The sequence below is a fragment of the Myxocyprinus asiaticus genome, chromosome 46 (assembly GCF_019703515.2).
Source record: "Myxocyprinus asiaticus isolate MX2 ecotype Aquarium Trade chromosome 46, UBuf_Myxa_2, whole genome shotgun sequence".
Lineage (NCBI taxonomy): Eukaryota > Metazoa > Chordata > Actinopteri > Cypriniformes > Catostomidae > Myxocyprinus > Myxocyprinus asiaticus.
The window spans coordinates 26,423,472-26,437,616 of NC_059389.1; the positions used below are offsets into that span (position 1 = coordinate 26,423,472).

A 14,145-nucleotide genomic window follows, 5' to 3' on the forward strand; every position below is an offset into this window, starting at 1 on the left:
TGTGGGACCTTATATAGACAGGTGTGTGCCTTTCCAAATCATGTCCAATCAACTGAATTTATCACAGGTGGACTCCAATCAAGTTGTAGAAACATCTCAAGGATGATCAGTGGAAACGGGATGCACCTGAGCTCAATTTTGAGTGTCATGGCAATGGCTGTGAATACTTATGTACATGTGATTTTATTTTTTTAATTTTATTTTTTCCGTTTTTTATTTTTAATAAATTTGCGAAGATTTCAAACAAACTTCTTTCACGTTGTCATTATGGGGTATTGTTTGTAGAATTGAGGAAAAATAATGAATTTAATCAATTTTGGAATAAGGCCAAAACAAAATGTGGAAAAAGTGAAGCGCTGTGAATACTTTCTGGATGCACTGTATCTCTGCTGTGTGTGATGCTCTCATTGTTTTACTGCTTACCAGTATTGCTTACCTTTTGATATTGACAACGGAACTATTCATAACTGTTTCAAAACAAATAAATGTTAGCGATTCACAATTAATGTAATTTAAATGTAATTTAGGTAACTTTATAAAAAGGTTCCATTCGTTAACATTAGTTAATGCATTAGGCATTATGAACCATGAACAATATATTTTTACAGCCTTTATTAATTATAATGTTAGTTAATAAAATTATATTTGTGCATTGTTAGTTCATAGTGCATTAAATGTAATAGTATATGTTGTAATGGGGTATCCACGGGTCATAAATTTTTTTTAAAAGGTATTAAATCAATTTGGTTAAAGGCCATTAAAAAGTATTAAAAAGTCTTAAATTACAATACCTGAGTTTTTTGGGGGGGTCGTAAGGTTGAATGAACCTTACGAATGAAAATCTTTCACGCCTCGCAGATAGCAGAGAATAGAATGGGCGTGGTGTTTTCACATGTACGTTCAGTGCAAAAACTTTCTAGTAAGTCTGTCCACTGTCAGCCATCTTTGGAATGCTCCCGGGAGGCTATTTCCAGACATGCCAGTGCAGCTCCTGTGTACTTGGAGAAAGACCAAAATCTCAAAAACAGTTGGTCAAGATTAGGATCAAAGAACATATTTCAAATCAGCAATAAAATCTGACAATACTGGTATCATAAATTGTGATTCTTTACCTCATATTACGCTAAAAAACACAATTTTCCCAGCTTGTATAATTAATGCGCATACGCGTTTTAAAGGTGATTGACAGGTGATGTCTGTATCTAAAAGGTGATTGGCTCTTAACTGTAAGGCGGGACTTCCTTTCTACATCCGTTGACTGTTGGGCGCTCAGAGCTCCTTGGGTGAGCGTTACCATTTCTCCCTTTCATTTTAATAGAAGTGGCCCATCTCTGCTAAATAATCTCTGGTTCAGTGTACATGTGCGCTGGTCCCGTGAGTGCTGCTTCGGGGCCCAAGATATTACCCATTACTCCATTGTCATTTCAACATTAACATTTCAGTAAGTTGTACCATATCTTTCAACATACCCTCAGAGGTTCATTCATGTTTTTTTCATGCTATAAGTTGGAGAGTGAGAGCGCAGTGCTCACTCTGTTTGAATGGCCAGCTACCGCAATCTGTCACACGCACCATTAAAGAGTATAAATACAACATTTATTGTTTTTACAAAAAATTACATCTGACTCAAATGATGGAGCGTGACACAATTTGTGCATTTGTAGCTTTAACTGGCACTGTCCTGTGCTTTCACTCTGCGTTGGTGTGTGTGTAGATGAGACGAGATGCCGTGACACCATTTTTCAAAATAAAAGTCCTACATTGAAATAACTAATTTTGAAATTAATATGAACATGAATTAGTGGAAAAAGTTAGTAAAATATTTTACCACAGAATATTTTAGGATATCACACGATATGGTGAAATTACTTTATATTCAAAAGCTTTTTATATAAAAAAAATACAAATAATTGAAGGTGAGTATTAATATCTGCTACATAGATAATGGTAAAACTGTACATATTATACACAGTCTATATGCAATTTGGAACAAAAGACAGCTATGTTTGTGATATCTGGAGAATATATCTGATATCTGGTGGAAGCGCTTTTCACCACTGAGGAACAGACTACGTACCACTACCCCTGGGGTCGTCTCGATATGGTGTTCAATGAGATTCATACGACCGGGAAGAGGCAAGAACATGTCGGAGAATTCTCCTTGCAACCTGGCAACCTCCAATGATTTGGGATGATGAGAGATGGTCTCCACAAGTGACGGGTGACTCGATCAGTGACTTAAGTTCACCTCCAGTTCGAGCTCCTCCCTCTCTGGATCCACCGTCGTCAAAGTCACTGGGACCACCTCTATGCATTCGTTTCACCTTATAATCGATCTCCCCAACTCGCCGTGTGACCTCAAATGGTCCTTGCCACTTGGCGAGTAATTTAGAGCTCGATGTGGGGAGCAATACAAGGACTTCATCTCCCGGTTTAAATTCCCGTAGCCACGTACCCCTATTATACAGCCAGCTTTAAAATTCTTTATTTTTTTTATTTAATTTCTTTTATTCGTTTTATCCCCTTTTCTCCCAATTTGGAATGCCCAATTCCCACTACTTAGTAGGTCCTCGTTGTGGCACGGTTACTCACCTCAATCCTGGTGTCGGAGGACAAGTCTCAGTTGCTTCCATAGCTGAGACAGTCAGTCCGCGTATCTCATCACGTGGCTCATTGTGCATGACACCACAGAGACTCGCAGCATGTGGAGGCTCATGCTACTCTCCTCGATCCATGCACAACTTACCACGCACCCCACTGAGAGTGAGAACCACTAATCGTGACCACAAGGAGGTTACCCCATGTGACTCTACCCTCCCTAGTTACCGGGCTAATTTGGTTGCTTAGGAGACCTGGCTGGAGTCACTCAGCACGCCCTGGATTCGAACTCGTGACTCCAGGGGTGGTAGTCAGCATCAATACTCGCTGAGCTACCCAGGCCCCCCGGCTTTGACATTCTTGAGCCTGGAGCAAATTATCTTGTGTTAATTGCCCCAGTGTGTGGAGTTTTGCTCTCAGGTCAAGAACATATTGAATTTAATTTTTGCTGTTTGAAGGTCCCTCCTCCCAATTTTCCTGTAGGACATCGAGCACACTGCACAGTCAATGCCCGTACAGTAATTCAAATGGGGAGAACCCCGTGGAGGCTTGTGGGGCCTCTCATACTACAAATAATAGGGACTCGAGCCACTTGTCCCAATTTTGAGCGTATTTGTGCACAAATGTATTAATCATATTCTTTAGTGTCTGATTAAATCGTTCTACCAAGCCGTACGTTTGTGGGTGGTAAATGCTGGTCTGAATCAATTTAATTCCCTATAATTTGTACAGTTCATGTAGTGAACGTGACAAACGTAGTGCCCTGATCAGTGAGAATTTTTTTCGGAATCCCCACTCGGGAGATAATTCTGAAGAGTGCCTCTGCAACACTTCACACTGAAATGTTGCACAGAGGCACTGCTTCCAGATATTGCATTGCGTAGTCCACCAGAACCAAAACAAAGTGATGTCCGTGTGCTGTCCACTCTAATAGCCCGACGAGGTCCATACCAATTCTTTCGAAGGGGACCTCGTTGAAAGGAAGGAGGCGCAATGGCGCTCTTGGGGTGTCCGGTGGATTCACCAGCTGACATTCACGGCATGCCGCATACCACCTGCGAATATCCCCATGAATGCCCAGCCAATAGAAATGGGCCATTAGATGGTTCAGTGTCTTTTCCTGCCCTTAGTGACCCGCCATCGGATTACAATGAGCCGTCTGGAATAACATTTCCCGACGGCTCCGCGGTATTAAAAATTGGGTCGTATCCTCCTTTGTCTGTGTCCGGCATCACTCGATGCAACCGATCCTTGATAATTGAAAAATACTGATATGCGAGTGTAATGTCTGGCTGGAGGCGTTGACCATCAATCACTTTCACTTGGTCAAATGCGTGCCAAAGGGTATCGTCTCGCATCTGCTCCAGAGGAAAATCCCATGGTCCTGGAGATGCCCAGGTTCCCCGCAGCTCCAGCAGACCAGCCCAGACTTCAAGCCCACACCCGTGGCAGCAGATTCACCATTCTGTGGGGGAGAGCGCAGAGAGTTAGGGAAGACCGGCAGGTTGAACGGCCCACGGGACCATGGAACCAGGTTTTGGGTCTGTATCTCCCATTTTTGGGGAATAGGAACAGGAGGAAGGGAAGGAGAGGAGGAGGGAGGAGAGAGAGGGAGAAGAGGGCATGCCGGCCCCCAAATACGCCACCATATGGTCCTCAGCCAAGCTGGACCGCCCCATCCAGCGATGTCGGTTGGTGGCACTGGACACACTCTGCTGCCCCTTTCGGTAACCGAATGCAAACGGGTGGCAGAGCTCACAAATGGAAGTGTTGTCGTTGTTGCTCTGGGCTTCGGCCGACCCGTTGCAGGTTGGCTTTCTTCAGATCTTTGTACACCAGGAGGTTGGGCCGCGAGTTGGGTTTCTCTGGACAACAGCGGCATGAGACGGGCCGCCTACTGAGTTTTGGGCCTGCTCCATGCTCCTGCCATCCGCTCGAAGAGCTCAAGGAATGCCTCCGGGTCATCTTGAGGCCCCATCTTCGTCAGCGTGACATGCGGTACACACGTAGGTGGGTCCAGGGTCGTGGCGGAAGACTCCTACTGGTGTACCAAGCTCCATAGCACCTGCCGGTCCTCTGCTTATGCCTGGAAGAGCACCTGGAACTGCTGCTCCTGTTCCAGACGCAGCTTAAGCAGAGACTGATGTTGGGCTTGGGGGAAGTTGGCAAGGGTCTTAAATACTTCGGCCAGCTAAGACTCCATGATGGCATTTTCTTCCTCCTAATTCCCGGGTTTTGGCACCACTGTGATAAGTCACTTGTTCAGGCAGGAAGGAGGAAGCAGGAGCCGGATAAAACAATATATGCAAGTTTCCGTAAGTTTCTTTATTACACTACTTTTCAGTATGACACACACGGTTTGCTTTTCAGCAGGGCACACGCACACTCAGGTCTGTCTCTCTCTCTCCTCCGGCGGTCTGGACTGTCCTTTTAACCCCCTCCAGCTCTCACTGCAACACAAAATAGCTGTTAGAGGTGATTTCCCAGAGGTGTCAATCCTTACCGCTCATCCTCTCCCAGCCTTACTCTCCACAGGCGTCGCTCGGCCACACCTAGGCACTTAGATCCGCCGATCTTAGTGTTAAACAATTGGAGATTAGTATCGGCCTCAAATTTCCTGATTGGTGCACCACTAAAGAATATTGTTCAAAAAACAACTTTGATAATGTGAAAGTGCCATATGTGCAGTTTATATTGTTGCATTTACATGTTTCACTTTTCTTTTTTTTTTTCATTATTCTTTTTTTAATGCAGTTTAATTAGTTTATTGGGAGAGATGTGGAAAAACTTTTTCTATCTTTAAAATACAGATTTGTTTTTCCTTCTTTAGCTTTAAGACGTATGTAAATGACCTCCGTTACGACTGGCTGACCTCTTTGCTAAGTAAGAAGACATGTTTTTGTTTGTGTAATGCAGAACCCAGTCTTCCAGCAGAGGCTGAGGGGATGGGGGCTGTAGCTCAGCCAGTAACACAGATGGAACATCCAACCCCAGAGACTGAGGTGATTGACATGTCTCATTACATCCTGAACTGTTTTGCTTTATAATGAAATTTAAAAAGTCCAGTGGTCCTGGATGCTGATTGGTAAATACAGCTTTGCAGCCACGCTAAAATGCACTGAATAGTAACGGTTATGATGCAAACACCTGAAATTTACTGTGCAGCACCCATAGATTTATGTTGTTATTCAAATATCGGACTATGTGTTCTAGCAAAGGTATAGCAGTTAATTAATTTGATTCATATAAAGAAATGTTTGTAAGGAATAGTTCACCCAAAAATGAAAGTTGTCATTTACTCCATGTTGTTCCACACCTACACAAAAGTGTACATTTTAAAAGAATTTCAGTTTTTTTTTCCTTGCATTGAAAAATACATGGGTAGTTAGGCTGTCAAGCTTTAAAAATGGATACAAAAGCACAATAAAGTGGTCCATATGACATGCACGCTATATTCGAAGTCTTCTAAAGTCATATAAAAGTGTTTTATGAGGAACGCGCCAAGGAGAGCCAGGACAGAGATACATTTTTGATCTGTTCCTCATACAAAATGTTCTGTTATGCTGCTTTTGCGTCTCTTTTTTTTTTTTTTTTTTTAAGCTTCAGTCCCCGTTCTTTGTTGCAGAATAAAAGTACTTGTAATTTTTTTATGATGTAATTACAAAGTAGTACGGGTTTGGAATGACATGAGATTTAATAATGACAGAATTTTTTATTTCTAGGTGAACGAACCCTTCCAGGAAATTTTGTATTCTTAATATTTTTTTTTAAATATGGTAATTGCCGGTTAACAGGTCATGGGATTGCAGGTACTCTACTGATCTCAAGGACTTTTTAATGGCATCTCTGCCTTTTATAGGTTGTCTCAGAGGCTGTAGAGGACACTGCAGCTGCTGCACCTACTGCTACACAGGAGGAAGCAGATGATGGGGAGGGGGAGACCTGCTCCATCTGTTTTGAGCCGTGGACCACAGCAGGTGACCACCGCCTGGCTGCTCTTCGCTGCGGACACCTATTTGGCCACATCTGCATCAAGCGCTGGTTGATAAGTGGGGGGAAAAAATGTCCACAGGTGGGTTTCCCTGTTTTGGTGAATGAACATCATGCTTGAATGAGGAATAGGCACAGGTACTCAAAAGTGACAGCTGTGAGTAATATACAGGGGGGTTCTTGATACATAACTTGTGCATGTGATTGTTTTGAATCAACAATCTATATATTCAAATTAATTGACAATATTGATAAGAAAAAGAACCACTCACTGCTCATTGCAGGAAAGTTTAAGTAGGTTTATTAAGCTTCCTGCAATCAAACAGTAACTCTTTAAGCTCTGAGGGTGTGCCATCTTAAGCCAACATTTTTTTTTTTTTTGTTCCCAATCGCGTCAACTAAAACTGAGTAAAATTGTGTTGATACAGCAAAGCAATCAAAAGTTGTACCATAACAAACAAAATTTATCCTAGTGTCCAAAATGTCTCCAAAAAACATAATAATTGCACATAAGAACTACTTACACATGCAAACACAACAATGACTAAAGTTTTGCATAGCATGTAGACATGATTTTAGTAATATAATTAGGGATGTCCCGATTAGGGATGTCAAATAAAAATTAGAATATTCGGGGCCTGGATAGCTCAGCGAGTAAAGACGCAGACTACCACCACTGGAGTCTTGAGTTTGAATCCAGGGCGTGCTGAGTGACTCCAGCCAGGTCTCCTAAGCAACCAAATTGGCCCGGTTGCTAGGGAGGGTAGAGTCACATGGGGTAACCTCCTCGTGGTTGCTATAATGTAGTTCTCGCTCTTGGTGGGGCGCGTGGTGAGTTGTGCGTGGATGCCACGGAGAATAGTGTGAAGCCTCCACATGCTATGTCTCCACAATAAAGCGTTCAGCAAGCCATGTGATAAGATGCTTGGATTGGCGGTCTCAGACGCGGAGGCAACTGAGGTTCGTCCTCTGCCACCCGGATTGAGGCGAGCCACTACGCCACCACGAGGACTTAGAGCACATTGGGAATTGGGCATTCCAAATTGGGGAGAAAAGGGAGAAAATCCCCCCCAATTTTTTTTAATATTAGTCGAATTTATGGAAAAAAAAATGTCAGGGGCAGCCCTAGCTAAAGATTTTCCTAGTCGACTAGTAGGCGTTAATTTAAGCCATTAGTCGGCTAGTCGCACGTTTATGATATTAATTTAATTACTTAAATATTTTTGGGGGCATCAGAAAATGGTTTGAGGGCTGAGAAATAATATTCTAAGTAACACTGCTAACACTTCTACATTACAGAGAAATACTAAACTGTAATAATGAGCCTTTAAAATATAAATTTTTCAAGCGCATGCACGAAGCGAGCCGCAGCGACACCGGCAAAAGCGGTAATGATTGTGAATGTGTCAGAAAAAACCAGCAAGGAGACTGTCTGAACATCTTGTTAATTTATAGAGAGAAATGCACATTAGGGTTGTGCCGACAGGCGATGATCTCAGGGATCGACGATGGTCAGAGTGATCGCCAATAGGTGATGCCTTTGACCATGTCAAGACGATATTTGGCTCGTTTCCACATTAATGTATAAAATTATTATTATTAGGCTATTATTATTATTATCAAATTAATATTACAAATAATTTGCCTGTAGACACGCAGACACGCTTGAAGATACACATTTTATTATATTAAGAACAGATGACAGAAAACCCATCTAAGCGCATGTATGTTTGTACAGAGGTGTGCAGTCTCGTGGAATACGTGCATGTAAAAGGTTCTCACTTTGTCATGAAAGGAGGTCAAATAGGAAATGTGTCTCGAGATCCTTGCGTTCGGTTCCATTCTGTTGTGTTCCATCTCTTTGAACAGCCCCTGGCCTGTGCTCATAGTCTGAGCCACCTCACCGCTGAGTTCATCCGAATACCACGGCTATCTGGTAAATTTGCTACCCAACATACAACTGTAATGAATAAAAAAACAATGTGGAATCAGTGCACCCTCTTGTGGACTAAGGAAACCACGTCAATTTAAAAATCAAATTCTAATTTCATTCGAGTTTAATTTCTCTGGCCAGTTGACAGCCCTAGTCCTGATACCATTTTTTTGAGAACAAGTAAAAGTACCGATACTGAGTCCGATACCCGTTTTCTTTTTTTTCTTTTTTGTTTACTGAACTCCATATCAACAGATCATTTTAAATTTTATCACCAAAATGGTGTTTAAAAATTTTTATGAATAAAACTTTAATCAAATAAAAATATAACATTTAATTTTCAACATTGTTGTAATATGATTTATCAAATGAAGTGCTTGTATACAGAACCTCACAGCACAATCCAAAATACAGCATTGGAGTTATATTTTGTCAAATAATGTGCCGCATAACAGAGCATCACAGATATGTGATGAATGAATGAATGTATGAATGTTACATTTATGTAGCACTTTTCTGACACTACACTCCAAGTGCTTTATACAGTGAACAGGGGACTCTCCTCAACCACCACCAGTGTGCAGCATCCACCTGGATGATGCGACGGCAGCCATAGTGCACCAGTACACTCACCACACACCAGCTATTGGTGGAGAGGAGAGAGTGGAGTGATGGAGCCAATCCATGAAAGGGGATTATTAGGAGGCCATGATTGATAAGGGCCAATGGGGGGAATTTGGCCAGGACACCAGAGTTATACCCCTACTCTTTTCAAGAAGTGTCCTGGGATTTTTTTTTAATGACCACAGAGAGTCAAGACCTCTGTTTAACATCTCATCCAAAGGACGGTGCCGTTTTTTACAGTATAGTGTCCCCATCATCATACTGGGGCATTAGGACCCACACAGACCACAGGGTGAGCACCCCCTGCTGGCCTCACTAATACCTCTTTCAGCAGCAACCTTAGTTTTCCCCAGGAGGTCTCCCATCCAGGTATTGACCAGGCTCAACTCTGCTTAGCTTCAGTGGGCTACTAGTCTTGAGCTACAGGGTGATATTTCTTAAATCTACTACTACGGTAATTGTAGTAGTAGTAGTAGCAATAACAACAACGTGATTAGAATTTGTACGCTGCTTGTTTATGTAATGACATTCCTACATCAGATGGTATCGGTTTTTGGTATCGGAGCATTTTTACGAGTATGAATACATGAGTGTGGTATCGGACCTGATTCCAATACCAATATTGGTATCGAGACATCCCTAAATATGATTTCACAGAATGAGTTTCATTCTGTGCCATTTGAGTAATCATTTGAGTCTGTATCATGTACTTGGTGCCATGTAATTAGTGATTGATCACATGACTCTCTGCCCAAAAAAATAAGAGATGGACCCCTCACCCCCACCCAATGCAAAATGCCCATCCCTATCTTGAATTATAGGCCTGACATTTACTGTTAAACTTGTTGTGAGATAGAAATTTACCTAAATTTAATATGCCATCATTTGATAAACATATTTGTGATGTTTAAAAGATTCTCTCTTGTCTCCTCAGTGTAATAAACCAGCAAAACGTGATCATATCATCTTACTTTATGCACGGAAACTGCAAGCACTGGACAACTCTGAGGTGGAGCAACTGAAGAGGTGCTTTTTTGAGAGTTTATTATTTGTTGTATTTTGGTTCATTTGCAGAATGTGGATGTGTGGACTATGTGTGATCTTTCCCGTGTGTTTGTGTAGATCTTTAGAAAAAGAGCAGGGTTTGCGCAGAAAGTATGAACTGGAAGCTGCTCAGTGTCGTCTACAGGTGCAGATCATGACAGACGAAAGCATAAAACTACGTAGAGAGGCCGAGGTTTGTATCTTTTTCAGGGAAGGCCCTGTACACTTACAAGTATTTTAACTGTCATGTGTATTACTTTCAGTTCAGGTAGATAAAGTCAAATTGAGCTATAACTGCTGAAGTAGTCTTGATCTCTCTCTCTCTCTCCCTCCCCCCCCCCCCCCCCCCCACCTGTAGGAGTTTAGGAGGTGGAAAGCTCAGGTGGCCTCTAGTTCCTCTCAGGGAGCTGGTCTCTCTCAGTCTCAGAGGCAGGACTCCTCCAGTGGGGGGCATTATGTGTTCTCAAAGGCTGTTCTGATTTCTCAAGCAGGAGGCAGTAGGGTTTTGTCTTACTGTGAGCCTCTTGGCTGCCTGCTTGCATCCCAGCCCTCCCCACATGCAACATTAGTACCAGGTAGGTATTTGGACCCAAAGACTATTTACAGTGGCCCCTATAATATTTGAGCACTTAAACTAACTTCATTTTTCTAATCCATTATTGCAGTTTTTTAACTTGTGTCAAGGTTTACTGTTAGTAGATGAACAGGTGTAGCTCATCACATTATCTATGGGCATGTTCTGCAGAGTTTTATAATCAGAAATGGTCAAACGTTTATAAAATATATATCTCTTGTTTCATAATTTGAAATGTAACAAAATTATTTGTGAAATGTTTTGTTTAAAGTGTTTTTTTCAATGTATTTCTTGAGCATGAATGCCACTTGGTTTGATATTCATTACATTCACATTCTTACATTTTAATTTGTTGCTTACTGTGTCCAAACACTTTTTGGGGCCACTGCAGGTGCCATTCTGCAGACTTCCTTTCCATTTGTCTTTTTTAAGCGCTGTTTATATAATCTTATTTGTTTCTTTTTCAGGCTTTGGGGTGAAGAAGATCAGCACTGTGAATCTTAGAGCTAGTCAGTATGTCCCCATCCACACCAAACAGATCAGAGGTCTTGCCTTCAGCCGACAGCAAGACAGCTTACTGCTGTCTGCGGCCCTCGATAACACAATCAAGCTCACTAGGTGAGAAATGTACTAAGTAGCACTTTTCTTTGTGTACTAAATGGTCCCCATGAAGTGCTTTGACGAGCATGATTTGATTTAGTGTTTTGACGTATTCCTACTGAAACAGGAAGTGGGGGCAGGAAATGCGACTCGTGCCATTTTTTTAAAATAACCAATATCGGTCAACTTTTCTGAAGACTTGAGAACAGAATGATGATCTAACTAAACCCTGACTAACTAAATTACTGGATAACAAGCCCACAAATCAAAACAGCACATCGTGGTCTTTGTTTACAACAAGGCTGGATCCAGTGCCAATGCTAATGAATAAGAAACAAGTGGATAAAATATATATCCATGTTTTGAATCACAATACACAAAGCATAAAGAATAAAGAACTCTTATGCGAACTGAACATCCCAAGAAACCTTGAGTTTATATAAATAAACTCAAGTAATTTTCCTCCGTCCAGCTCACACGTTGGTGCACCCCATTCTAAAGTAATCATCCCTATGCCCTATTCCATTCGAAGACAGTTACCCTCTACTGTGAGAGCTCCAGATGGCTGAATGGTGGTAACGGTCAGTTAGCACTCACTTTTTAAGGGATTGTTATTGGAAAATCTGTTTGGAATGACCCTACATCATGGATTGTGTTTCCTTCAAAGTGCCCTGCGAAGGCATGATCAGCGCCAGTTAGAACACAGCCAGGCACGCTGAACAGTTGTAGGGGGAGGCGTTTAGAAAGATGTTTGTTTGGACAAGGTTTCTGCATCTCTGTGAAGTCATGGATGTTCATGAGTCTTTTAAGCTGGAAGAGAGAGACTGCAGAATTTAAATGCTTATATCATCTGATAACAAATTTTGTCAACATTTAGATGTACACTTGCATATACACATGTAGATGAACTTAGTTAATAGATAGGGACCGAGCAAAACTTTGTGCCGCAAGAAATGCAAATCACACGCAAAAATCACAAAAAAATTTTTAAACCATATTATAGTCCACATTTTCACTAGCCCTTAAAAAGTTAGCACAGAGTGAAACATGGTCTGGTAATTCACATGCCTTAATGATAATTATAAAATGGTTAGTTCCAGTCATGGATGCTGATTGGTTTATAGCCGTGCTTTATTCACAATAAATTAAAACCAAGACCTCTTCACTGAGCTGCTGTTTGTATCACTGCATAGCACCTATAGCTAATCATTATTATTTTTTATTTTTTTGCATAGCAGCGTTTTCTTTACCGTTTACTGTCAGGTATTGTATTTCATAATGTAAGGATGGCATTTTAATTTTCTTAAAAATATTAAGGACACAAATGTTAACTAATGTTTTTTTTTTTATTATTATTATTATTTTTTTTTTTTTTATGTGGTAGGGAATGAAAATTAACTTTTTTTTTTTTTTTTGAATGTCCAATTTTACCAGCCAGTTTTATTTTATATTTTATATATATTTTAATACACACACTGCCGCCAGCATTTTTATATATATACATACATAGTTGAAGTTTACATTACACTTAGGTTGAAGTCATTAAAACTAATTTTTTAACCACTCCACAGATTTAATATTAGCAAACTATAGTTTTGGCAAGTCGTTTAGGGTATCTACTTTGTGCATGACACAAGTAATTTTTCCAGTTGTTTACAGACAGATTGTTTCACTTTTAATTGACTATATCACAATTCCAGTGGGTCAGAAGTTTACATACACTACGTTAACTGTGCCTTTTAAGCAGCTTGGAAAATTCCAGAAAATGATGTCAAGCCTTTAGGCAATTAGTCAATTAGCTTCTGATAGGAGGTGTACTGAATTGGAAGTGTACGTGGATGTACAGTTGTGCTCAAAAGTTTGCATACCCTGGCAGAAATTGTGAAATTTTGGCATTGATTTTGAAAATATGACTGATCATGCAAAAAAACTGTCTTTTATTTAAGGATAGTGATCATATGAAGCCATTTATTATCACATAGTTGTCTGGCTCCTTTTTAAATCATAATGATAACAGAAATCGCCCAAATGGCCCTGATCAAAAGTTTACATACCCTTGAATGTTTTGCCTTGTTACAGACACACAAGGTGACACACACAGGTTTAAATGGTAATTAAAGGTTAATTTCCCACACCTGCGGCTTTTTAAATTGCAGTTAGTGTCTGTGTATAAATAGTCAATGAGTTTGTTAGCTCTCACGTTGATGCACTGAGCAGGCTAGATACTGAGCCATGGGGAGCAGAAAAGAACTGTTAAAAGACCTGCGTAACAAGGTAATGGAACTTTATAAAGATGGAAATTAGTGTCTGTGTATAAATAGTCAATGAGATTGTTAGCTCTTGGATGCACTGAGCAAGCGCTTATGGTTGTGACCATAAAGCTCTATTTTGTTCTCATCACTCCAAATTACAGCATGCCAGAAGCTGTGAGGCGTGTCAAGGTGTTGTCGGGCATATTGTAACCGGGCTTTTTTGTGGCAACTCGACCATGCAGCTCATTTTTGTTCAAGTATCGTTGTATTGTGCTCCTTGAAACAACCACACCGTCTTTTTCCAGAGCAGCCTGTATTTCTCCTGAGGTTACCTGTGGGTTTTTCTTTGTATCCCGAACAATTCTTCTGGCAGTTGTGGCTGAAATCTTTCTTGGTCTACCTGACCTTGGCTTGGTTTCAAGAGATCCCCGAATTTTCCACTTCTTAAGTGATTGAACAGTACTGACTGGCATTTTCAAGGCTTTGGATATCTTTGTAAATCCTTTTCCATCTTTATAAAGTTCCATTAC

The 14,145-nt window shown here is 40.9% G+C and overlaps 1 protein-coding gene across 1 annotated transcript in view; it reads left to right on the forward strand.

The window, feature by feature from the left end:
* rfwd3 (ring finger and WD repeat domain 3) overlaps positions 1-14,145 on the forward strand; it is a 48,046-nt gene that overhangs the window by 19,167 nt on the left and 14,734 nt on the right. Inside the window, exons 4-9 of the mRNA XM_051690362.1 lie at positions 5,515-5,600; positions 6,458-6,670; positions 10,080-10,171; positions 10,268-10,382; positions 10,548-10,764; positions 11,231-11,381. Coding sequence (XP_051546322.1) covers positions 5,515-5,600; positions 6,458-6,670; positions 10,080-10,171; positions 10,268-10,382; positions 10,548-10,764; positions 11,231-11,381 — 874 coding nt within the window. The remainder of the gene's footprint in view (positions 1-5,514; positions 5,601-6,457; positions 6,671-10,079; positions 10,172-10,267; positions 10,383-10,547; positions 10,765-11,230; positions 11,382-14,145) is intronic.